This window comes from Xyrauchen texanus, chromosome 31 (assembly GCF_025860055.1).
Source record: "Xyrauchen texanus isolate HMW12.3.18 chromosome 31, RBS_HiC_50CHRs, whole genome shotgun sequence".
Taxonomy (NCBI): domain Eukaryota; kingdom Metazoa; phylum Chordata; class Actinopteri; order Cypriniformes; family Catostomidae; genus Xyrauchen; species Xyrauchen texanus.
The window spans coordinates 7021144-7046380 of NC_068306.1; the positions used below are offsets into that span (position 1 = coordinate 7021144).

Sequence of the window (25237 nt, forward strand, 5' to 3'; positions counted from 1 at the left end):
TACAGTGTCCTGTATAAATCCTACCGCGCATACACTGGAAACTCCACAGACATTGAGAATCATTCATGTTGTATCAGATGACAGAGCAGAGCACTAATCCACTGCACTGTAAAGTGCATATTATATGTAGATCATAACGAAACCTTCATATGGCGAGGTTTAAGGCTGGAGGGTGCAATTCCTACGCCACAAGCATCACCAAACAGATAGTCCCACCACAAACTTGCTTTGTTAGATTTTCTTTGAGTAACAACATTTAGTGGCTGTACATTAAAGGGATAGTTCACCCCATAATAAAAATTCTCAAATTATTTACTCACCCTCATGATATCCCAGGCGTGTATGACTTTCTGTCTTCACCAGAACACATTTGAAGAACAATAGAAAAATATCTTCGCTCATTAGGCCCTTACGCAAGTGGATGGTGGCCGACTTTTGAAGCTCAAAAAATCACAGACATTATTTACATTTATGCATTTGGCAGACGCTTTTATCTAAAGCGACTTACAGAGCCTTTATTACAGGGACAATCCCCCTGGAGCAACCTGGAGTTAAGTGTCTTGCTCAAGGACACAATGGTGGTGGCTGTGGGGATCAAACCAGCAACCTTCTGATTACCAGTTATGTGCTTTAGTCCACTACACCACCACCACTCCAGTATAAAAGTCATCCATATGACTCCAGCGGTTAAACGAACGTATTCTAAAGTGACACGATCTCTTTTGGTGCGAAGAAGATAAATATTTAAGTACCTTTTAACTATAAACCAATCGCTTCCGGTCACCAGCCGTACACGCATTCAGGAGAGCGCCGAGTTCACATGGCCTCTTGTTTCACATATTTGCATCTCGGTTGAGACATCCAGGATAGGGACACAAATGTACCATTGTGAGTAAACAAAGAGACACAAATACAGATCTAAACCAAAACCAATGAATCACCTGTACAGCGTTCTTCCTACTCAGTTGTAAACAGCACTGCTCTTCCTGGTGTGTCGCAAGTTCTTCAGTTCTCACGTGTCTTACATGCCAACACCATTACGTTACACGCGCATACCACTGCTGACCGGACATGATACATATAGTTAAAAAGTACTTATAAATGTATCCTTTTCACACCAAAAGTGATCATGTTGCTTCAGAAGACATGGATTAAACCACTGGAGTTAGATTCCTTTTGTGCTGCTTTTATGTGCTTTTTGGAATATGTTAGCATTGTAGGGTAATTGAAGTGTAGGGAATGCATGATGGGATGTTAGCACAGGCTTATCAGTTGGATCGCCAACTGTCCCGTAATAGCAGAACGTCCCAAGTAGGTATAGCTGCAGCCCGGAAATCTCCAAACGGGGGCAGAGTAACTCCACAAGGGGGCGGGGTTACTCCAGAATGGGGTTGGGCCAACTCCAACTGGGGGCGACACTTCCACACACACGATATGGGTTAGGGAAAGTGTTAGGTTGGGGCTCTGTATATCTGTGCTGGCGGTTTAGAGCTCTTCTAGGAGCTGGCCTGCAGCTATATCCTTCTCGAACATCCCATATTTTGGCCAAAATTAAGACGTCCTCCCTCTCCTGTACTGAAGGCGGAATATAATGTTAATTTGTAAAGGTGGAGTCAGTGATTCCTGAGAAAGACTGTTGATATTTGAACTCAAAAGCCAAACATATACACCCCTCCCTTCAGAGCTCCTTCAGGAGCCCCAAATTCATGCACATGCATGTGTTGTGTGGATCGGTCTTATTTTCAGCTCACACACAGAACAGACAGCTAGTGGACCATGAAGCGATATTCATAGGATTTTACAAAAAGTGTAAAAAAAATTATTTACTCCAACTTGAACTACTTCAGAGAACTGAATCCAGAAATATTCAACAGTACATCCAACATGGGGGGAGAGAGAGAGTGAGAGAGAGTGATAGAGAAAGAGTGAGAGAGAGAGTGAGAGAGCATCTGTGTTATGTGTTTTACCCCCGTGTGTCACCCCAATGTTCACCACAGTGACCCTCAGTATATGTGTGTGTATTCATTTATGTGTAAGTATATGTCAGTTCTCTTCAGTTATTTAAACACTGTGGTCTTCAGCAGTTCTGAACCTGTTTTGTATTTATTTTATTTTTTATATTTGTTAAACTAAATGTAATTATAGATTAAGATGTAGTTCTGCTTTGGCAATATTGTATTGTTTACATTCATGCCAATAAAGCCCCATTGAATTGAATTGAATTGAATTGAGAGAGAAAGAGAGAGAGAGAGAGATGGAGAGTGAGAGAGAGAGAGAGAGAGTGATAGAGAAAGAGTGAGAGAGAGAGTGAGTGAAAGAGAGTGAGAGAGAGACTGAAATGATCTCAGCATTGGAATCTAGGTCAGAGCTGGTTAATTTCAAGGATTTGAGGTTTCAGACAATGTTTTCAAAGAAAAAACAAAAGCGTGGCAGGATGGAAACAGGCCAGTATTCTGTGGAAAATTCTGGACTTTCCAGAAGTGCTAGACACAGAAAAACAAGAATCAACAAAGCTCCAAAGCTCTTACTTTGAACAGTTCTGGCTTTACGCCAGCTCCATCTTAAAGATTGACCCCTCAACATTAAGTAGTGTAACTTTAGCACAGGGGTTCGATCCAAGGATCCCCCACCAAGACTGTCAGGCAACTCAGCCACCCCATAATATTAAAAATGCTAATTTGTATCAGTAGCTTTGATATTTCTTTATTAACTTGATATAAGCTAAAATTATTATTACTAATTATTACTAAAATTACTTTGCTGGAGAAGCGTCAAGCACAAACACAGTCCTGTAGTCCGCCATTGTAGTTCTGAAGTACTCGCGTGCATGCATATAGACTATAGACGCGTAATACACATGCGCATGACGTCATCGTTTTCACAAATTTGCATTTTTGGATGTTTACACGGAGACGATAACAGCATCGTCTTCAAAAACTTGCACTTTGAAACGTTTTCAGGCCCCAAAACGCCGTTGTCGTGCAAACAACAGCCAAAACGCATAACATGTTTTCCGTTTTTAGTTGAAAACGCTGTGGTGTAAACAGCCCCCCCGAGTCTGTACCCCCTATTTGCTATCTTGTTTTGCCATTGCCTGTTTTCTGACTGTGATTTTGGATTTGTCCTAATTACTTGCATGACTTCTTAAGTAAAGCTTCTGGCTTGGCACTTGGGCCACCGCTTGCTTCATTACAGCAGGTATTTCCATTAGCCTCTAGTGGTAGATGTTGAAACTACATCCTATGTGATGCCCAACAGCGTGTTTCTCCATTGACAGACATTCAATAGTAGCTGTGTATTTAAAACATTTAAACCGCATTTATTTAATTACATTATAGTACATCTTTTTCCAATGACGTATTGTTTTTGAAGGGCTCTTAAGAACATGAAAAGGGTTTTTATTTTTCCAATTTTGTTTCCATTGACAGTGATGCAGATCAGATTCCTTGGAACCCTGTGCTAGCTGATCAGGTGCCATTGAAATGAATGGGAATGCTAACAGATACCCTGATAGCACATGTACCCAGACATCTATTTGATGCGTTTACATCTGGAAGACATATTTTTTAGGTTGTTTGCTCATCTGCAATACGTCTAGAGACGTTTCCTCTCAAATGGCAATGAATAAGACATTTATGACTTTGTTTGTAAAGCTGACCTTTTGAAGATGTTTAGCAGATGTTAATTAGAATTAGAAAGTTTTCCTGATGAAGCAATCTTAAACAGACATCAGCGACTGACATGAGTATTCTGCAAGTGATTAACCCTCATGGTGAGCCTTAGAATGGATACATGAACTACAGTCATATAGTCTATTACTATTACAGACTGAAAAGCATTTAAGGCTAGGAAAACAGCCGAGATCTCCAGGCAGTTGATGTGCAACGCCTCCTCGCACCTGTCCAGGTACAGAAGGCCGGGCGTCCATCGCACATTGCACCCCAACCTGTGTTGGAAGTGTCCGTAGTCACCACTTTCCACCTGAAAACCTTCCTCAGCATGACACCTTGCTGGCGGAGCTCTCTAATGTGCTATAGCAGCTGGACAGCAGCAAGATATAGCAATGCGCATGCATCCTTGGCGCCAGGCACGCCATGAATTGGCACTGAAGTGGTCTCATGTGTTAAAGACCTAATGGAATGATGGCAGATGCCACCACCATAAGCCCCAATGCTTTTTGAAACAGCTTCAGTGGAAGTGTTCTGGAGACACTGGAGAATGGCCTGAACCCGCTAGCTCTTGAGATGGGTAGACAGACTCCCAAAAAGGAGATTTGCTGGCCGGGGAAAAACATGCTCTTCACCCAGTTGACATTGAGGCACAGGCTGGAGCAATAAGTCCAGGTGCTGGCATAACATAGCCTCTGATTGGGCCAGTAATAGCCAATCATTGAATTAGTTCAAAATGCGCACCCTGAGGGGTGAGTGCCAAATTGATGCACTTTGTGAACGTGCGAGAAGCTAGGAACAGACCAGAGGATATTACAGTTCTAAACAATATCCATGAATTTTCTTCACTGCACCATCACACCCTATTTTGTAATGGGACTGTGGATGATAGGACCCCTTTGGTGTTCCATATTGGAGAGTGTTGCAGAATGTGTGTGCAAACTCATGCAATGAGTGCATTGATCATTTCTGAGAACGTTCATATAGAACGCAATACACAGAAACAACATTTTGAGTAGCATCCTGGTCCCGGAGGACGTCACAAACCACACAGGACGGTGATAGCATCCAATACACACCTCAAAAATAAATTTCCCTATGGAGTGAATATAGAAGGGAACATTAACGTCACACTGGGAGCAAGGTGGCCAGCGTACAAACTGAATCAGCCATGAGGGCCCGCCAATCATTCGCAGAGTGGAAAATGGCGTGTCGGCTCGCTCGCTAGATGAGACAGAGCACCCCTCAACATCGGGAAGTGGTTGTGCACAGTATTCAATACATACCCCAAAGTGTGATTAGTAATGAGGAAGGAAAATCAGGATGCCACAGACATCACAGGGTGATGACAGCATTCAATATACATACCTCAAGTGTCATTAGTAATGCTTAATTTCCCCACCTAGTGAATTTGGGAGGGAAGTTTAATTTCGAACTGAGAGCCGGTGTACGAGCTGAATTGTGTAGCATTGTGGACCCACCACACATCAGCGGAGCGGATAATGGCTGCATCGTCTCACTCGCTAGATGAGACTGAGCGCCGCTCACCACCAGGAAGCAGTTGCGCACAATATTCATTAATACACACCTCGAATGTGATCACAATATCAACAATACGCTTTTAAGAATACAAAACTCCTGCCGAAGCACTGGGGGGAATCGGGATGCTGAAGCGGCCCGTTCACCAGCGCAGTGTCAAGCGGCGAGGTGGAGTAAATGTTCGCCAGAACACTGCATGGGAGCGGAGAGTCTTCTCGTTGCCACCGACTCGTGTATGTTGACGGTGAAGTTGTGGAGGGCTTCTAGACGAGAGTGATGTTTGCAGTCTTGAAGGAAGAAAATTCTGAGGAATGGTGCATGCCCCCTTATATAGCAGACAGTGCCTAAAAGGGCGGGGCTTAAACACCATAGCCAATCTTAGGATTGCTGTTATTGTAGGATTAGAACTAGGTCGTCGGAAAATGGATTTCCCATATGCATCAGCATGACGCAATGTTGAGTGAACTGACTTGTAAGGGAACTAAAAAGTACAACACTAGAGCACTAACAGTGCAGTGGAATTACAACCTTTCAGTTTCACAGGACCTTTGGCACAATATTACACTCAGTCTAAACAACTGACATTCCTACACTCATGTGTCTAAAAATGTAAAGACGGAGCAAAAGAGTGATATTTAAACACAAGGCTAAAGATCTGACCTTACCTGAACATCTGACCACCATCCATCTTAAACATTGTTTAAAAAAGGAGGAACTGAGAGAGGCATTTGTAAGCAAGACTTGTCATTTTTAATGAGAAAGACTAAGTTTATTTAGTACAAAATATCTTTAGAATCTGGTGGGCAGAATATAGATGAGTACATGCATACATACAGGGAAAACATTCATAAATCACAGACATAAACTTCCAGTTAAAACTGTACTATACATCCTTTCACTGATTGGTTTTATTAAGGTGTACTGTAAACCTGCCCCATCAAACAGAAGATCTGGAATAACTAAAGATGAAAAGGAATTCATTGCGGTCCAACATTTAAAAAAAAAATGCCTTGTGCCATGCTGAATATTTGTGTTGATAGTTGAGGGTTTTTTCACACACGCGCACACTCACACGCACACGCGCGCGCACGCACACAACCTGCAGCAACTTGAACAACATTTGCTTCCAATATATTACAGAATTCATACATACAATTTAAAGCGTTTTGGGGGCCAATTATAAGAAAACTGTTGCAAAGATACAAATAGACCTTATTAAGTATCTTCTGTGTACCTCTTCCAGACTCCTGTGATTCATAACTAAAGGGATAGCTCACTCAAAAATGAAAATTCTTATTTACTCATCCGCATGTCGTTCCAAACCTGTATTTTGTTATTTTATTTGCGGAAAAAAAGGGACTGAAATACACCAAAAAAAGTCAAAAGTCTATTTGAGTTATATTCCAAGTCCTCTGAAGCCAGACGACAGCACTGTGAGGGGAAAACACAGAAATGTGAAGTTGCAATTCACATCTTCAAATCCTTTTGTACATTTTGGAGACAAGGTCACTGTGAACTGTTGTAGTGATGGGTTTAAAAACATCTACTATTGAGCTCCACGAACAAAAAGTAAATAACACCATAAATGGGTTTGGAATGGTGTGAAGGTGAGTAAATAATTACAAAATGTTCATTTCAGGTTGAACTATTCCTTTAACTTGTTAGAGAAGAGCTGAACACTACAACGCAGAAACACATTCGTTTCTGACTCCTGTGCAGCTACAATAACGGAGTAAACTCTAAGGGAGGATCTCCTCAAGACTCCGCCCACTGGGGCGGGGCTTATCACAGCTTGGCTTTGCCCGGCTGCAGCTGCAGGCTTTGAAGCTTCATGGCCATGCCCATGTTTCCAGTGATCTTCAGTTTGCCCTGGAAAAACGCCTGTGAACGAAAGAGAGAAAGTGTACAGGTCACATTTCACCCCAAAATCATATCTAAAATGAGAAACAGTGATCCTAAAATAGGCTTCACCTGTTCATTTCTTCAGTAGACGAACCCCCATCCCCTGTCCTGACCAGTCCCATGATTTCTCTTTTATAAAAATCTATATAACATTTTCTAATATAACATTTAAGGCAAGTGTCTCCAAACTTTTTGACAAAACGAGCCACGATAAGCTGAAATGAGCCGCCACGTTGTGCAGAATGGGCCGCAAAACGCCAAAGGGGGCAGCCATATGCAGAAATGGACAGCACCACCCCCCTCCCCAGCAACTTTTGGGCCAGTTGCTATGTAAAATCCAGGGCCGGTTTGTCTTCCCAGTCCAGTCCTGGCCACAATTCTTTGGTACTTACAGTCTGTGGATTAACCTTTCCTGTCATCAGATCCAGCAGGTCAGAGTCGGCCAAGGCAAAGGTGCAGTCGGCTTTCTTTTCTGGGAAAGGCAAAAAGACAATGTTCATAGAGAAGAAATGACCAAGAATTGGAGGTTAAAGTAGTTGCTAAAAAGCATGTTACATCAGAATTGGCGGGTTTGATCCCAAAACATACTTTATGTGAACACAGACTCTTCTCGCTACGCAAGCTCGATTTCGTGGATGGATGCGTTCCAATATGTGTCAGACCACAATTCATTACAAAACGAAAGTACGTGTTGCATTCTCAACGTTGCCATAAGGGGCACTATAGCGAGATTAGTGTAACCTGTCTGCTTTTCCAGTGAGTTTTCTCTTTCAACTCAACTGCTTGAAGAGAATTTTGCTTAACAAGTAAGTTAAAGTCAATGTATTTATAGCAACTTATCTGAATTATAACATCCAGTATAATGGCCCCAGACACTTCAAGGTAACTCTGTCGCCCCCTTGAGGACTGATTGAGGTTTGCTACCGCTATAGTAACGCAAGAACATACGATCAACCATACCGTGCATTGGCAATGCGTTGGCCAAGCACTCGCATACTTGAGTAGAGAACGTTTTTTGGGCCATATGGTTTGGTGATGTCAGTCGAAAAGGAAAGTAATTTCAATAAATGTTCACAAAGACGAACGAACAACGTACACTGATGTATAGTTCACATTAAGACCAGTAAAATGCATTAATCATGAACCTTTATTCTATTTGTATAATTCTAAGCTATAATAGAATTTCTGTATTCTTATTCATTTCATTTTTGGGCTTTATTGTTTATTATTACATTAAGCTTATGTTGTGTTTCCATGTTTTATGGGGACTTTCCATAGACGGAAAATCCATAATGGTTTTTATACTGTACAAACTTTATATTCTATCCCCTAAACCTAACCCTACCCCTAAACCTAACCCTCACAGAAAACTTTCTGCATTTTTACATTTTCAAAAAACATAATTTAGTATGATTTATAAGCTGTTTTCCTCATGGGGACCGACAAACTGTCCCCACAATGTCAAAAAATTTGAGTTTTACTATCCTTATGGGGACATTTGGTCCCCACAAAGTGATAAATACACGCTCACACATACACACACTCATACACACACAGTTTACTCCGAATGGAGCCAAAAACATAAAATATCCAGTGAAGTGCATGTTAATTCAATAACTACAACAGTTACCAGACAATAGATTATTTATTGTTTCATCACATAACACAGCTGCTCTACCTCTCATAGAACGCCAGACTGAACTTTGTTATATAATTATAACAGGATAACAGGTTAACTTAAGTACCTCAGTTTAAATGACTAGACATTGACAAAACATAAGCAAATACATTCAGTGCTCAAGATAGCAAACACCTGTGCTGAGGGCTTTCAGAAGGCCAAGTGCAGATGCGCCTTTTTTTGTCAAGCAGTTAGCTAGCTGCTCTTTAGTGGCTGACCACAAGATCTGCTGAATAGTTCCAGAATGTATAAGCTCCTTCATACTACTGATTTCTAGACGCAGTCTCTTTTCGGTTACAGATTTTGTCGATTTTAGAGCATCAAGAAGAGAATGATTGTCTATTACACACACAATAGGCACATTGATGCATGAGCAGCCACCAGTGGTAATCTCAGAGTATAGTGTTGCGAGGAAAACTGCACTGTCAACTCCATCTGCAAGTGCCAAAGTCTCTCCCGCTAAGGTACTCCGTACAACTCTTCTGATCCGTTTTGATTGCCAAGATATAGGTGAAAATTTTCCATTTTCCCCCATAAGCATGATGAAATGACCACCCTGTGTGCCACCGTCCGGAAGATTTCCCATTGAGGAATCACTGTACACCACCAATTTAACCGAACTATTTCCCCTAAGTACTGGAACCTCAAGATGACCTCTTCTGATTTTAGTTTTCGGATAAGTTTATTTGCACAATGCAGGTTCTGAACAGTAGCATGCTTTGTGTTAGATGCCGACATGGATATGTCATATATAATGTCAGGTCGACTTTGCCTGGCAACCCACAATATTTGTCCAATCTTTGATTTTAGCATGTCCATCTCAACATCTGTCAATGACGCCTCACGTTGTGTTGCTCTGGTGGGATCCACTGAGATGGGTTGCAGATTTATTATGTACGTTCCTTGTTGTACTTGTATTTCATCATCCTTAGAATGTACTTTTATTCCAATGTAGCTGAAACTGTCATGTTCTTCCCGTCCAACTTGAAAGGCAGCTTTCAACTGAGGAATGATATTTATGGAGAATGCATCTGTACCACCCCAAATAAAGTCATCCACATGTGACGCAAGAATCCCCGTCACCTTGCAGGAATCATCCACCCAGTAGAATACTGCTGGATCTACCTTTGACACGGTAGCTCCCAATTGTTGCATGGTGTCTTTTACTCTATTATACCAGAATAAAGAAGCATCTGTTAGGCCATAAACACATTTTTTCAACTTCCATATGGTTCCTTTGTTCTGCACTTCTTGTGGTGGGCGAATGTAAATATCTCTGGATAACTCTTTACCTTGTAAAAAGGCTGCTTTAATGTCTATGGAGTTTAGCTGCCATTTATTTTGACATATTACTGCCATGATCATTTTAAGAGACTCTGAGGCACATGTAGGTGAGTCTTTGGGAAGGTCTTGAGTGTTGATTTCTTCAAAGCCTCTAGCCACTAGTCTGGCCTTACGTACAACTCCAGCAGTTGTTTCTTTAAGTGTGCACACCCACCTCGTGGAGATGCACTTCTGGCCTTCATCTTTCACTTCTTCAAAGACTTTATTTCTCTTCCAGGTGCTAAGTTCTGTACTTTTTTCATGTATGAAGAGATCATCATGTACTATCAATATATCATCTTCATTATAGTCAGTGCTCAACTTAGCATGTTCGGATGGAATCACCTGAACATTGTCCATTTGTCCTAGATTGACTGATGCAGTTGTGCCTGCAGTTTCCTCAGGCTCACTGAACTGCAAATTGTACCAGTTTTTGTGTTTGCCGGTTGCCTTTCCTGCTCGGCCGAGGATTTTCCCAGTATGGATTTGTCCACTTTGATTATCTGTGTATTTAACTATTTGATCTTTTTTTAGGCTTAGACCTTCGCAGTTCGTGGATGAGCAGGTTTGTGGCGTGTGGGATTGATAAAGACTATCACCTCCAGGTAGCACTGATGCAGAAAGTTCACTGACATCTTCAGCATTAAGGGGTTTATCATTTTCTGGTGTCATTTCCTCATTTTCACTTTCAGTGTCATTAAGATCTGCTGCTGGTGTTATTGTGGGATTGTCATATTTTTTTATTTGTTCCCTTTCTGTCTCCTCCAGGTTTGTTTGTGGGTCATCCACCTTTCTTAGTCTAGACTGATGCACCCGAACATAGGTTCCACCATGCCTGACAAATACAACCACACTATCTTGGCCTATGACCACACCTGGACCTTTCCACTCATTACAATCTACTCGCTTATAATACACTTTGTCCCCCGTTTCATATCTGTCATCAACGGGACGCAGTTGCTTACGAAGGGCTCTTCTAATTCTCTCTGAGCATTCAGCTTCTGTGAATGCTGTTCTCATTGCATGTAGTGTGGTGATTTGTTTAGCTATCCAACTACTCATACTTGCTTCTAGAGCTGGAGGCTTATTGATGAGGACTGAGGGAAGATTCGGGTTCTGCCCAAACACTAACTGGTAGGGACTATAACCATGCACATTGTGCATGGAGTTCTTTGCCATTAGTGTCCAATCTAGAGCTGTCTTCCAGTCACAGTTGTTGTCCCTCTTCAGTTTCAGCAAAATTTCAGTTAGAGTCAGATTGTGCCTTTCAACAAGGCCATTGCTCCATGGACTATACGCTGCCGTTGTTTTGATTTCAATGTTAAACTTTTCAGCCATGTCCTTCATTTCGTCATTATTAAATTCACCTCCATTATCACTAAACAATCTGCATGGGGGACCATGAACACTTATCCAGCAGTGAATAAAGTGCTTCACTATTTCTTTTGGGTTCTTTGTGGTGACGATACTCCCTGCACTGAAGCGTGTGAAATGGTCAACAGCATGCAAATACCATACTCCAGGCTCAAGCTCATGTAAGTCCACAGCCACAGTCTCATTATAGGCTGATGCCATAGGCAAACCCACTACAGGCTTATGTTTTGGCTTGCTGTATCTGTTACATGTATCACAGTTTTTAACAATGTTCTTGAGAATTGTGTTGCTTTCATCATCGTGATTACCTGAGCAGGCCAGTAATTTTTGCAGTCTATCAGCTGAAGCATGTCCAAATTGTCTGTGTAGTTTCAATAGGACTGTCTCTTTTTCTTTTGTTGTCATGTTTTCTGTCACAGCAAGAATTTCATTTTCATTTTGTGTCTTGTTCTCACTTGTCTCCTTTTCATCTGGATGACTGTCTTCTCTCAAATTCACACAGTAATGTCCTGAAGATGTTAGTTCAAGTTTAACAGGTTGTTTAAACATCGTTGCTTTGTCACGTGCAATGTCCAGAACTGCACTTGCTCTTTTCAATGAAGTCTTGCTTAAAAGCATTGGTATTTCTGCAGGAACAACTTCCGTCTCTATTTTGCACCGGGTATGTCCTATCCTTGCTGGAATGGTAACTTTCCTTGTGGAATAAACAACCTTGCCATCACCAAATCTGAAACGTCTTGCACTTTGTTTGTCATCTATTTTTAGTACCTCACTCTGTGGCAGCCCACTTGTGTAATCTTCAAGCCATATTTCTCCACACACAGTTCTTGTACAGGCTGTGTCAATCACAGCTGATCCTAAAGCCTCCACCATGAAAATTTCTGTGTTAGACAAAGATTCATTTGAAAACAAAGTGATGTTACATTCTTCAACGTCATCTTTTAGTGCTTCATCTTTTGTCAGTCTTACATTTTCCTTTTTATTTGGACAGTCCTTTGCCCAGTGATACGTGCTTTGGCAAATTGCACATTTCGTTCTTCTTCCATATTTATCAAGAGGGTTTGTGCCTTGAGCTATGGTTTGGGGTTTGTAATGTTAGACTTGTGTCCCCGTTTTCCTGAATATCTCGTGTAATAGGCAGTGTCACCATCTGTGTTTTGCAGTACACTGCCGCCCTCTCGTGGTGAAGTAACGTTATCTCCAAAAATTCTTTTCAAGGCTGATTTCATGTCAGTGAAAGAAACACTAGAGCAAGCTGTAAGTGCTAACTGTTTATCTTTAACAGTAAGTCCGGCAGTATCAAGTAGCTTAAAGGCTAGTACGGCATCAGGAAGCTCCATTTTGAACTTCCGTAGCCTGTTGTATCGACGGTCGAACTCGACGATGTATTCCACCATAGAAACACTGCTCTCTCTAGTGATCCGGCCAAACTCCGTGTACGCCTCGTACTGCCGATCTTTTTCTTCTTTTAAAAATACAGAGTCCAATTTCGCTATGAGTGTTTGCATTCCCATGTCATTATTCAAATCCTCAGTGGAAATTTCCAGAGCACTGTCCCTTGCTCTCCCCGTTAGTGACAGAGTAACTGCCAAGGCTTGCTTTTTCTTTTCCAGGTCAGTAACACGTCTCCAAATTTCAATCTCATTTTTCCAACTTTCATAAGCCGTCTTCTTGTCAAACGGTGGAGGATTTTTGTAACTCACAGCAGCAGCCATCCTCTGCTACCAATGTTAATTCAATAACTACAACAGTTATCAGACAATAGATTATTTATTGTTTCATCACATAACACAGCTGCTCTACCTCTCATAGAACGCCAGACTGAACTCTGCAAAAAACGCGCTCCCCCATAAAAGGTGCTCTTCACACATGCGCAGTAAAAGAAACATAACTTAACAGTGCAGTTCTGCAGATGGAAATGCCTTGATGATGAGAGAGGTCAATGGAGTAGTGTTGTCTAAAAGTACCGACTTCGGTACCAAGTCGGTACTGAAATTTAAAAAATGTGACGCTTTGAGCGGAATCGTAAACACCTCTGATTGGCCATTGTGTTCACGCCCTCATCGGATATGTCTGTGATTGGCTACAATGATCAACGCACGGGAGCATTTAAAAATGGGAGTGGGAGCTTTTGAAAGCACAAGCAGCCGTCTCTCAGCAGACCGGTCCTGCTTTAAAACGTTCCCGTGTGTATCTGTGCAAGCGCTCACTGAAGAGCGTCATTGATGTATATTTACAACATGTTTTTGAAGCGCTGATCATTGTAGCCGATCACAGACATATCCGATGAGCGCGTGAACACAATGGCCAAACAGTGGTGTTTACGATTCCGCTCAACAGCGCTCAAAGCGTCACATTTTTTTAATTTCAGTACCGACTTGGTACTGAAGTCGGTACTTTTGACAACACTACAATGGAGTATAGGCAGACTGGTTCGAGCTGACAGAAAGGCTATGGTAACTCAGATAACCACTCTGTAGCATCTCAGAATGCACAACACATCGAACGTTGAGGTAAATGGGCTACAAAAGTAGAAGATCATGTCGGGTCCCACTTCTGTCAGCCAAGAACAGAAACCTGAGGCTGCAGTGTACCATCTGTGTACCTCAGCAGAAATCCAGATTTATTAGCCAAAGCAATGTTTTTCCAGTCTTTAACGGTCCAATTTTGGTGAGCCTGTGCCCACTGCAGCCTCCGCTTTCTTGGCTGGCAGATGTGGGACCCGACGTGGTCTTCTGCTGTTGTAGCCCATCCGCCTCAATGTTCGATGTGTTGTGCATTCTGAGATGCTATTAGGCTCACTACAATCGTACAGAGTGGTTATCCGAGTTACCGTAGCCTTTCTGTCAGCTCGAACCAGTCTGGCCATTCTCCGTTGACCTCTCACCAACAAGGCACTTCCGTCCACAGATCTGCCGCACACTGGATGTTTTTTGTTTTTGGCACCATTCTGAGTAAATTCTAGAGACTGGTGTGCATGAAAATCCCAGAAATACTCAAACTGGCCCGTTTGGCACCAACAATCATGCCACGGTCCAAATCACTGAGATCACATTGTTCCCCATTCTGATGGTTGATGTGAACATTAACTGAAGCTCCTGACCCGTATCTGCATGATTTTATGCACTGCACTGCTGCCACATGATTGGTTGATTAGATGATCACATGAATAAGTAGGTGTACAGGTGTACCTTAAAAAGTTTACCATGACTTTGGGAAAGCTGATACAAGTTATTTTTGATGTTTGTAAGAAGTGTGTGTGTGTGTTTGTTTGTGTGTGTGTGTGTGTGTGTGTGTGTGTGTGTAGCAAGAGCGAGAGTTATTCTGTTAACTGTTTTTCAGGTTTTCAGTATCACACAGGAGAGCGTCTTAAAATATTTTTGGGAGAAAACCTCTCTTTGAACATCTGACCCCCAACAGACAATGTTTACAGCAGTTTTCCTGTAAAATCCCTGCACCTGAGATGTTTACAAACAGTGTTTCTCTTCTACTAGTTTATAACAGACTCACCGGTGTCATTGTCAACGGAGCCTTTTCCATTCTTCACATCAACAATCCAGGTGGCTTCCTTCCCACCCGGCCCCTCCTTCACCTTGAAAGCAAACACGCCTCCAATCTTCTTCACAAACTGCTCTCCATCCTACACACACACAATCATTTCAGGTCACTTCAGATGTTCCCCATGGTACTTTTGGCTGTTATTTTATGGCTAACGGTAAGTGTCTGAATTAGCAATGACTCGTCTGTGTGAGGGCTAAATGGGGTGACCCTTAAGAGGGTCTACCTGTACTGTAAGCTCAGAGTTTGTTAATCAATGCCATATATATAAATATATGTATTTGGGTTTAATGAATTCACAGCCCTTTCAGAACCCAGTAACTCTGTGGTTTGCATAAAAACCCTCCAACACAAGCCAGCTGGGAAAAGCCTGAAACCTGACAGTGCTCACATGATTACAGCTGCAACAACACAAATTCAGATCCATCTGGTCTCTCTGTGATGCCGCGAGCAGAGACTCCGAAGTGTTAAGAGGCTTTATAACCACAGTGGATGAATTCAGATCAACTGAGATGCGCTTCTCGTACCTCCTGCAGCTTCTTATTGATCTCCTGGAAGACGGCGTGAGATTTGAAGCCCTCTAGACCTGAAGCAGCGCTGGTCAACACTGCCTGGATCCTCGGAGAGCTGGGAATAAGATTATATATATATATATATATATATATATATATATATATATATATATATATATATATGAATGACACAAACTTGTCAGTATAACATGGTACACAGTGGTAGTGCACATCTCACTAAGGACACAGGCTCAAATCCTGCTTGTCATATACCGATAACCCGTCTCACTGCAATACATTTCTATCTTTTCCCACTTGTCCCTGTCATAAAGGCATTAAAGCCACATAGCTGGTGCTGGGTTATATAGAACTCCCCAATAGGATTTAAGATCTGTTCTATGACCATTGAAGCATATATACCATAGTACTGAATGATTACTATATTCATATAACATGATATTTACGGTACATGGTACATCAATGAACTAGCATACCAGTATTGCCATGGTACATGTTATCATAGTAGCATAGTAATTTTTTGTTCGTGTAAAATCACACAAATATACAACTGGAAAGATGCTTTTCAAACCACTGAATCTGTCCATTTCCAACATGCGGACTGATCAAAATGTTTCAGATCAAAGAAAAATAAACATTAATGCTGTAATATATGATGCACGTGCGCGCGCGCTGTCACGTTGCTTCAACTCTTCAGATTCAGATCCATCAAACGCACAGTGTGATGTTGCAGGTCTGATCGTCTTTATTCTCACCTTGACACCGCTGTGACTCGCATTGTTCTTCTGTATCAACAGTAGACAGACAGGCCGCTGACACTCAAATGATCTGCGATTGTTACGCTGGCGCTACTTCCGGGTTCTCTGGCCATCAGGCAGAATAATCGATTACCGATTGAAAACCTGAAGTGAAGTTTTCATTCGCCAAATATAAGCATAGGATCTGTTAAGATAGTTAAAGAGGAAATAAATAATACAAATGAATAATAGGTAATAGTACTAATGCGTTGAAAAACAAAGAATTGAACAGAAACAGCGACAGAAAATCTGTTAAAACAACTCTTCTCCAGATCAGCACAATGGGATCGAGGGATTAAGGGGTTAGTTCACCTCAAAATGGAAAATCTCTCATGATTTACTCGCCCTCATGCCTCCTAGATGTGTGTGACTTTCTTTCTTCTGCAGAACACAAATAAAGATTTTTGGAAGAATATTTCAGCTCTGCAATTCAACATCCAAAACTTTGAAGCCCCAAAAAGGACACAAAGGCAGCATAAAAAGACTCCATTGTTGAAATCTATATCATCAGAATCCAGTAGGTGGCGATATGCATGACGAGTGCGAATTGCCAAAAAGAAAAGAAGAATGTGAACGTTTTATAATATAGAAGCACTTAAATATTGATCTGTTTCTGTTGGTATCTAAAGAGTGGCTTAGCAGGGGCATTGCCTCCTTAGATTTGCCTCAGATATCAGGACTATATTGCCCCAAAGATTTTTTATGATGTTCTCGGGATAGTTCACCCAAAAATGTAAGTTCTCAAATCATTTACTCACACTCATGCCATCCCAGACGTGTGTGACTGCAGAACACAAACAACGATTTTTAGTAGAATTTCTCCGCTCTTCTGGTCCATACAATGCAAGTGAATGGGTGCCAAAACATTTTAAGCTCCAAAATCCAAATAAGGGCAAAAATAAAAGTACTCCACATATCATATAACTTATGAAGAAATTGATTTAACCACTGGAGTTATAGGATTACTTTTATGCTGCTTTTATGTGTATTGTGGAGTTAAACAAAATTGGCACCCATTCACTTACACTGTATGGACCTACAGAGCTTAGATATTCTTCTAAAAATCTTCATTTGTGTTCTGCTAAAGAAAGTCACACACATCTGGGATGGCATGAGGGTGAGTAAATGATGAGAGAATTTTCATTTATGGGTTAAATATCCCTTGCCTGATCAACAGAATTAAGATTAATGTGTGATTTGGCCTCGATGGACTGGCACCTGTCCAGGTGTCCCCTTGCCAATGTTAGCTGGATAGGCTCAGCCCCAACCCTGTACACAGGATAGCGTTGACATGGATGGATGGATGGATGGTATGTGATTTGATTTGTTTGTAGCTGAAGTAGTTTTTTATGGAGGCCCAAACCTGCATAAATAATAAATAAATAAATTTAATAATAATAATAATAAAAAAGGAATAAATGTCTTGATAAAACAAATATAATTAGTTTTGAATTACATTTATTCCTGAATTTATTTATTATTTTTTATTATTTTTAACTTTTAATTATTTATTCATTTATTTTGCATATTTATATATTCCCATATTTATATATTTAATTATACATGTATTTATTTGTACTTTTCTGTGTGCAACATGTAAATGAGGGAGGCGGTCCTTGCGGAGCTCCAGTGCATCATTGGTCGAGAGCTCAATAGCACTTATCGGGAGCAGATGGACGTCCCACCTCAGCACGCTCTGACTCGCACAGATTTTGAATATGCAGGAAACGTTTTGCAGAGAGTTTAACAATCCAGGATGTGCTTCGACATTCATACCAGGCCTACAGCTCTCCTAAAACATCAATAAGCAACTCTACTCTAAATGAAACAGTTATTTCATGCGTGTTATCGACTTCATTCACATGTCGCGCAACTAGTCAGATATAGATTTATATACATGCATAAACAATCAGGGAAATGAAGCATGGTTGTATCTTTTACAATGAACAATCATAACAACAGAAAACAATATTATGGATTTGCAGACATCAAAATATGAAGTTTTATACACAGAAAAAAGAGAAAAGGACAAGGTTAAATCATATAATTTATGAAACTTGCTCATTTTGTGGTTTTGTTGAAGAAACCGCTCCCCATTTATTTTGTGACTGTAGTTTAAACAATACATCTTGGATTGACTGAAGCTCTTGTGTTTTTAGCCCCACAAATAGCTTTAGTTTACACAATATATAACCTGACGTCACATCAAAACAAGTCCAGAGTAATCGAGCACACGCTACAATAAGCCAATGGTAAACAGGCCCCGCCCACATCATTATCATACAAGAGACAGAAATGTAAGAATAATTACAAAAATAAATAAAAGTGGGAATATTTAAATATAGAAATAAATACAGGTGGGAATAAATAAATATTAAAATAAATGATTGCATAGATAAATAATAATAAAAAAAACAAATGAAAGAATAAAAAAAGTTTTAAAGAATAAAAATAAAAAGAGAAAACAATAAATAAAAAGAGTAAAAGTAAAAAAAGTCATACAAAAATAAATTCAGGAATAACTTTCATTAAAAACCAATTATATTTGTTTTATCAAGACATTTATTCCTTTATTTATTTTGTTATTATTACATTTATTTATTTATTATTTTTGCATGTTTTGTGCTCCATAGTTTTTCCTCTTCCAATGTCAAGGCTTCACACGCCAGATCAGCAGGTGGCGATAATGCACATTGTGTTGCTTTGTTGGTTAAGAGGAAGAAGACGACGCCGGCTATCACGTGCTGAAAGTTTCTCGTTTAACATCAAAAACATCAAAAACAACACCAAAATGTCATCGGAATGCGAATGTGTCATCAATAAGTCGAGCGTTACCCTCTTGCCTCTGGTTTTGGCGTTCATCACGTGTAAGTCTGGACTCAATAGTGTGACTGCAGTTTTTAGTTTGATGAGGCATTTAAAGGGGCAATAATACAATAAATCTCATAGCAATAACTAAAACATTTTGGCTAATAAATGGATGCATCTGAAGACATTTTAGGTTGAAATGTGCTTTTATATTTTAAACCTAGAAAGAGTACACAATATTTTTTTGTTATTTTTTACATTTGACATCTTAACGCTACTAACGATATCTGGTTATTATTTATTATTACAATTCCAAATTTTTTAAAATAGGCCTAATGTTAAACAGTGAAAGAATTAAGAGTCGGTTATATTTCAACTTGATCGGCATTTGATTAGTTTTCTCAATCTGCACATATTAAACGTCCAACACGTCATAATTTCCCACCTCAGGCATTAAAGCCTTTTATTATTATTATTCTAATTTGGAATCCTTTTTTTAAACTCCGCAACGGTCATAATGGAAGTGCTTTGAAAATCATTCTACACAATTCCAAAAATAAACATCAACTGCTCATGTGCCCCTCATACCAATTTCATGTCTACAAATATAACATTTATGAAATTGTGTCTTTCTGAGGTCTCATTATTTTTGTAAAAAAAAATTTAATTCAGATTTTTGTGCTGGCCTTTAACAATCAATTGTGTTCTAATTTTAATCATCCAGTATTGTAACTCTTATCGCAATATCATCTTAATTATTCAAAGTTTCAAAATTAATGTTTATTACATTTTCATTGAAAATTATTGATTTTCTAGCTACAAATTCAGTTACAAAATGCTTGGTGTATGATAGAAAGAATGCATTGTTTTATGATAAAGATTATTTTAATGCAATAATTCTCGTAATCCGTTATAATGAGCATATCAACATCTTGCAAAAAAGCTTTTAACATTTCATTTTAGCGAACCACCAACTTATAATGGACTGAAATATTACTGAATCCCAAGAATGACCCAAGTATGGGAATTATGTAGTGACAAATCAAAACTATATTTTAGGTTCCTCAGAGGTGCCACCCATTGTACAGCTCTGCGCACTCTCAAGCCATTTCATGAGGTGCTTTTTTTAAACGGTATTACTCAAGTTCACAAATGCTGGACACTATACTGTCCAAATAATACACCTGGGTTACTCCAGGCGGACTGAACTTGTAATGCATGAGCTGTGTACATGTCACTGTATGAAAGCCTCAGTAAAATGACTATATATATATTGTTTTGTTTTAAAAGGTCCTGCTGCAGCTGTTGATGTTGAGATCGAGTCGCAGGAGGTGATGGAAGGAAACAATGTCACCATCTCAATTCAAATCAATAAACTGGAGAATGACCCTCAATTTCTGTTTATGCTCATGAAAGGCACTTTAAAGGATCCCATTGCACAGTTAAATTGCCATTTTCATACCTGCACACGCGAGTGCTGGAAATCTGGAGTGTCACTTGAATTCGACGAGGAGAGTGTCACGCTGACCCTGCTGAACGTCAGCCGCAGTCAATCGGGGATTTACGAAGTGTACAACCTGAGTAGTAAACAAATGAAAAATAAGATTTTTAATGTAACCGTTTATGGTAAGTATGATTGCACTATAGCTTGCCTTCTTAAAGGGGAAGTGTATCATTTTTTAGACATTGACCGTTCTCCTATCCCAGTTAAATGTGCACTCACCTATTGTATAAGTAAGCCAGAAGTCAGTTGACATTCTGGAGAGTGTAAACACTGACTGTGAGAAATGTTGGAAAACAATTAGGGGTGTCCCGATACCGCGCTCATGTACTTGTGCTCGTAAAAATGCTCCGATACCATAAAACCGATACCATCTGACGTATGAATGTCATTACGTAAACATTTAAAATGTGCGTCATGTCCTAGTGTGATTATTAAATGGCAAAGGCTGCAATTTAATGAGATACATATAAAGTCTGCATGTGCTGCACGCTTTAAATATGAGCGCTTTTGCCGACATTGGCTGCTCACACCTTTTACAGCTGTTTGGCTGATACACAGAAAACACCATCATGAGAAACGCACGCTCCGTAGCGAAATTCACTTTGTAGCGAGAGGCACTTACAAAGTACATATTTATTTAATTAAATAGCAGCCTTTTATGATGTAGTAATCACACCTGCTTTTCCGGAAGTGAGAAGCTACCATCAAAAACGCACTGTAACGTACAGGGCTTCGCATCGCTAATACAAAAGCTCAATTCAAATGGAAAACAGAAAGACAGAAATACTGTATATAACTCACTACTGTATACTTATGTAATATTCACTATGATACTACTAACATTAATACATCAATAGTAGTTGTATTCAAGCAATATCTCATGTCTGTTATGCAGCACTTTATTTGACAAAAATAACTCTAGTGTTGTGCTGTAAGGTTCTGTGTAATATAATCAAATATTATTGTGGTTAGGGGGGCGTGGCCGAATGATGTCTGTAAAGAGCGAGACAGGGAGAGGAAGACATTTATGCATTTGGCAGATGCTTTTATTCATCGACTTACAGTGCACTTATTACAGGGACAATCCCCCCAGAGCAACCTGGAGTTAAGTGCCTTACTCAAGGGCACAATGGTGGTGGCTGTGGGGATCAAACCAGCAACCTTCTGATTAACAGCCTTGTGCTTTAGCCACTACGCCACCACCACTCCACATAAGAGTGGTAAGGATTGACACCTGTGGCAAATTATCTCTAACAGCTGTTTTGTGTTGCAGAGAGAGAGAGAGACACGCACGCACTACTTATGTGATTCAGAACAAAACGTAATTGTCGAGTACTGAAAAGGAAATATTGTTACTCTTAGTCGTTTAAAAAAAAAAAATGGTATCGGAACAATCATTGTTTTTGTCATTGTTATTATTATGTTCAATCATTCAGGTTATCTGTTACCAAGAGTAACAACTCCAGTAAGAAGAGTTCAAATGTAAGCTGATTGTACAGTTTAACTTGTGTTTTTATGCTTGTCACACACAGAACCCCCCCCAGAACCTCCCCCCTCTTCCATGTACATTACTTCATCTTTTACTGGTATAACTACAGCTGCTGTTATTATGGTCATCTTGGTGATCATTGGTGCTGGTGTCATCTGGAAATATAAATGTTTTAGAAAGGCAAGTATTCTGAAAGTAACGTAATGCAAACAGAGTCATCTGCCTTGGAAATACAACTCCAATTCCCTAAAAGTTGGGACAGTATGGAAAATAAAACCAAAAAGCAGTGATTCGTCAATTCTATTCACCCTGTGCTATATTGGGAGTACTACAATAACACATTGTTATTTGATGTTTTACATTTTGACTTAATTGTTTATTTGTTGTTTTTAAAATATACTGTCATGTCAAATCAGATGATTGCAACACATTCCAAAAAAGTTGAGATGGGGGCAATTTAGGACTAATAACACTCTGACTAGTTGAAATAAGGCGCGGTGAAAGAGATGTTAAACAAGTGAGACAAACGTGTTATAGTTCACAAGGAGCCTCCAGAAAAGCCTAGTCCTTCAAGAGCAAGAATGGATTAAGGGTCGCCAATTTGCCAACAGAAACGTCAGCAAAATATCCAGCACATTGAGAACAATGTTCCTCAAATACAAATTGGAAGGATTTGGGGAATTTCACCACCTTCAGTGCACAATATACTGTAATTAAAAAAATACGAAGAATCCAGTCAGATCTCCATAAAGGGCAAAGCTGAAAATCACTTCCGATTGCACGTGACTGTCTTTCGAATCGTAATTTGTCTGTAATTGATATCATGTCATCGGCTCTGGAATACTCCGTAAACAAACTTTGTAAGTACGCTTTATTGTGCAAAGGAGAAGCCATACATCAACACTGTCCAGAAATGCTGCTGATTTCTTTGGGCACGTCTCCTCTGAGATGGAAAGTAGAACAGTGGAATCTTGTTTTGTGGTCCGACGATTCCACATTTTAATATAGTTTTGGTTAAAAACAGCCGTCATGTTCTCCGGGGCAAAGAGGAAAAGGAACATTCGAGCTGTTATCAGTGTCAGATTCAAAAGCCAGTGTCTGTCATGGTATGGGGGTGTGTCAGTGCCCATGGCATGGGTAACGTGCACATCTGTGAGAACACCATTAATGTAGAAAGATATGTACACATTTGGGAGCAACATATGCTGCCATCCAGATGCTGTCTTTTCCAGAGGCGTCCCTTCAATTTCTAGCAGGACAACTTCAAAAACCACATACTGCCTGGATTTCAAGTGCATGGCTGCGTAAGCAGAGAGTGTGGGTGCTAGATTGGGCTGCCTGCAGTCTTGAGCTGTCTGAAATTAAGAATCTGGCTGTGTGATCTAGTTTGGCGATTCCCCCCGCTTGAGAATTATCACAGCTAAAATACACTGCCTAGCCAACAACAACAACAAAAAGTTGCATATCTATTATTTAATTGGACCAACTTTAGCTTTGATTACAGCGTGCATTGGTAGTGCCATTATTTAGACAACTTTGTGCAGCGTCACAACATTTATTTCCATTCAGAGTTGCATTCATGTTTGTCTGAGATCTTGTATTGACGACGGGAGAGTCGAACCACTCCGTAAAGTCTTTCCCGCACATCCCAAATACTTTTAATGGGGTTTAGGTCAGGACTCAGTGGTGACCAATTCATGTGTGAAAATGCTTCCTCATGCTCCCTGAAACACTCTTCATCAAATCAATCTTGGCATTGTCATCCTAGAATATGCCCGTGCTGTCAGGGAAGAAAAAATGCATTGATGGGATAACCTGGTCAGTCATTCAGGTAGACCGCTGACTTCCTTTTATTGGCGCATAACATCGCTGAGCCTCGACCCGACCAACAGAAGCAACCCCAGATCACAATACTGCCTTAAATCCAAACAGTGACTTATTTCGTTTTTGGCCAGGCAGTGTATATACAGAGGATCAATAGGAGTGTTTAATGTCTGATATTACTGAGTAATAAGTATCAATAACCAAGCGAAAAAATGACTCTTTTGCAAGTCTTTGTTTACAAAAACACAAAAATCAAGGTCTGCCCAGACTCATCCAACCTGTGTTCCTAGAGGAGTGCCAAAAATATTGTATTTAATGATATTTACATGTTATTTGTATGTTTTTGTCTTTTATATTGATCCTCTTATATTGTGAAAGTGGTAACACTCCCTATGGTGTTTTTATATTCGCTCTGTTCTGGCTAATTTATTTGTAAGGCATAACATGTAATGTGCCTTACGTGCATAATATATATGAACTATAATAACCCAGAAATGGTTAATACATTTAGCATCAGCAGCATCAACACAAATTTATTTTCACTTGGTTACAATGTCCTGTAATTATATTTGTATTGACTTGCAGAGGACTGAGGAAAATCAGAACCAGCCGCAAGAAAATGAGATAATGCTGGAGCAGCCATCAGGAATGGAGAACTAAGTGTTTGTGGATTACACACATATCAGATCTGGTCATAAAGGATGCATTTTTGCTTTGTTTCAATGTTTCACACATCTATGTTTTCTCCACGACCACTTAAGGCTCTTTTCTTACTTTGTGTAGCTACAACCTGATGCCATTTTTTTATTTATTTTATTTTAAAGGCAGTGTGTGTACACAACCACTCTATAATGATAAATCACCATTTTTTTTAATCACCATTAATCATAAGCACTGCCTCAGAATAGCTGTTCGCAGATTCCCAGGCCCCGCCCACTACTGTTTTGACCGGGAACACAACCAGTGTAATAAAGATAAATAAAATAAATTATTATTATTATTGTGTGTGTGTTTTCAGATTCCATATGCGAACGAAGTCAGGGATTTTTATTCCAGTTGGATTAAATACAAAAATGTGCATATTCAGTTACAATAATTATAATAAATGATATAAAATTTACTTTATTGAAAGAAAAAATTACATTTTGCTCTGGTAAGTAATTCATTACTTAATTAATTGAATCAGAATCTGTATCTATTATTTTGGTTAGTGAACGAAACATTTCGTGAAATATGCGCGCGC

At 39.9% G+C, this 25237-nt stretch overlaps 2 protein-coding genes across 2 annotated transcripts; one reads left to right on the forward strand and one right to left on the reverse strand.

Annotated features, from left to right (window-relative positions):
• Nucleotides 1-5946: 5946 nt before the first annotated feature.
• Nucleotides 5947-16457, reverse strand: LOC127625422 (sterol carrier protein 2-like). Its single transcript, XM_052100715.1, has 5 exons — nt 16328-16457; nt 15570-15669; nt 14995-15124; nt 7502-7581; nt 5947-7088 (listed from the first exon to the last, which is right to left on the reverse strand). Exons 1-5 carry the CDS (start codon nt 16348-16350, stop codon nt 6993-6995), a joined length of 429 nt encoding a protein of 142 aa, XP_051956675.1. The 5' UTR covers nt 16351-16457; the 3' UTR covers nt 5947-6992.
• Nucleotides 16458-19095: 2638 nt separating this feature from the next.
• LOC127625421 (uncharacterized) lies at nt 19096-24966 on the forward strand. The gene is made up of 4 exons (XM_052100714.1): nt 19096-19236; nt 20468-20803; nt 22214-22350; nt 24580-24966. Exons 1-4 carry the CDS (start codon nt 19161-19163, stop codon nt 24652-24654), a joined length of 624 nt encoding a protein of 207 aa, XP_051956674.1. The 5' UTR covers nt 19096-19160; the 3' UTR covers nt 24655-24966.
• Nucleotides 24967-25237: the final 271 nt, after the last annotated feature.

Coding starts and splice junctions, on each gene's coding strand:
- LOC127625421 (XM_052100714.1), top strand. CDS start 19,161: ATGTCATCGGAATGCGAATGTGTCATCAATAAGTCGAGCGTTACCCTC. Junction 19,237..20,467: donor GGTTTTGGCGTTCATCACGT/GTAAGTCTGGAC, acceptor TTGTTTTAAAAG/GTCCTGCTGCAGCTGTTGAT. Junction 20,804..22,213: donor TTTTAATGTAACCGTTTATG/GTAAGTATGATT, acceptor TGTCACACACAG/AACCCCCCCCAGAACCTCCC.
- LOC127625422 (XM_052100715.1), bottom strand. CDS start 16,350: ATGCGAGTCACAGCGGTGTCAAG. Junction 15,125..15,569: donor TCAATAAGAAGCTGCAGGAG/GTACGAGAAGCG, acceptor GTGTGTGTGTAG/GATGGAGAGCAGTTTGTGAA. Junction 7,582..14,994: donor CTCCGTTGACAATGACACCG/GTGAGTCTGTTA, acceptor TGCCTTTCCCAG/AAAAGAAAGCCGACTGCACC.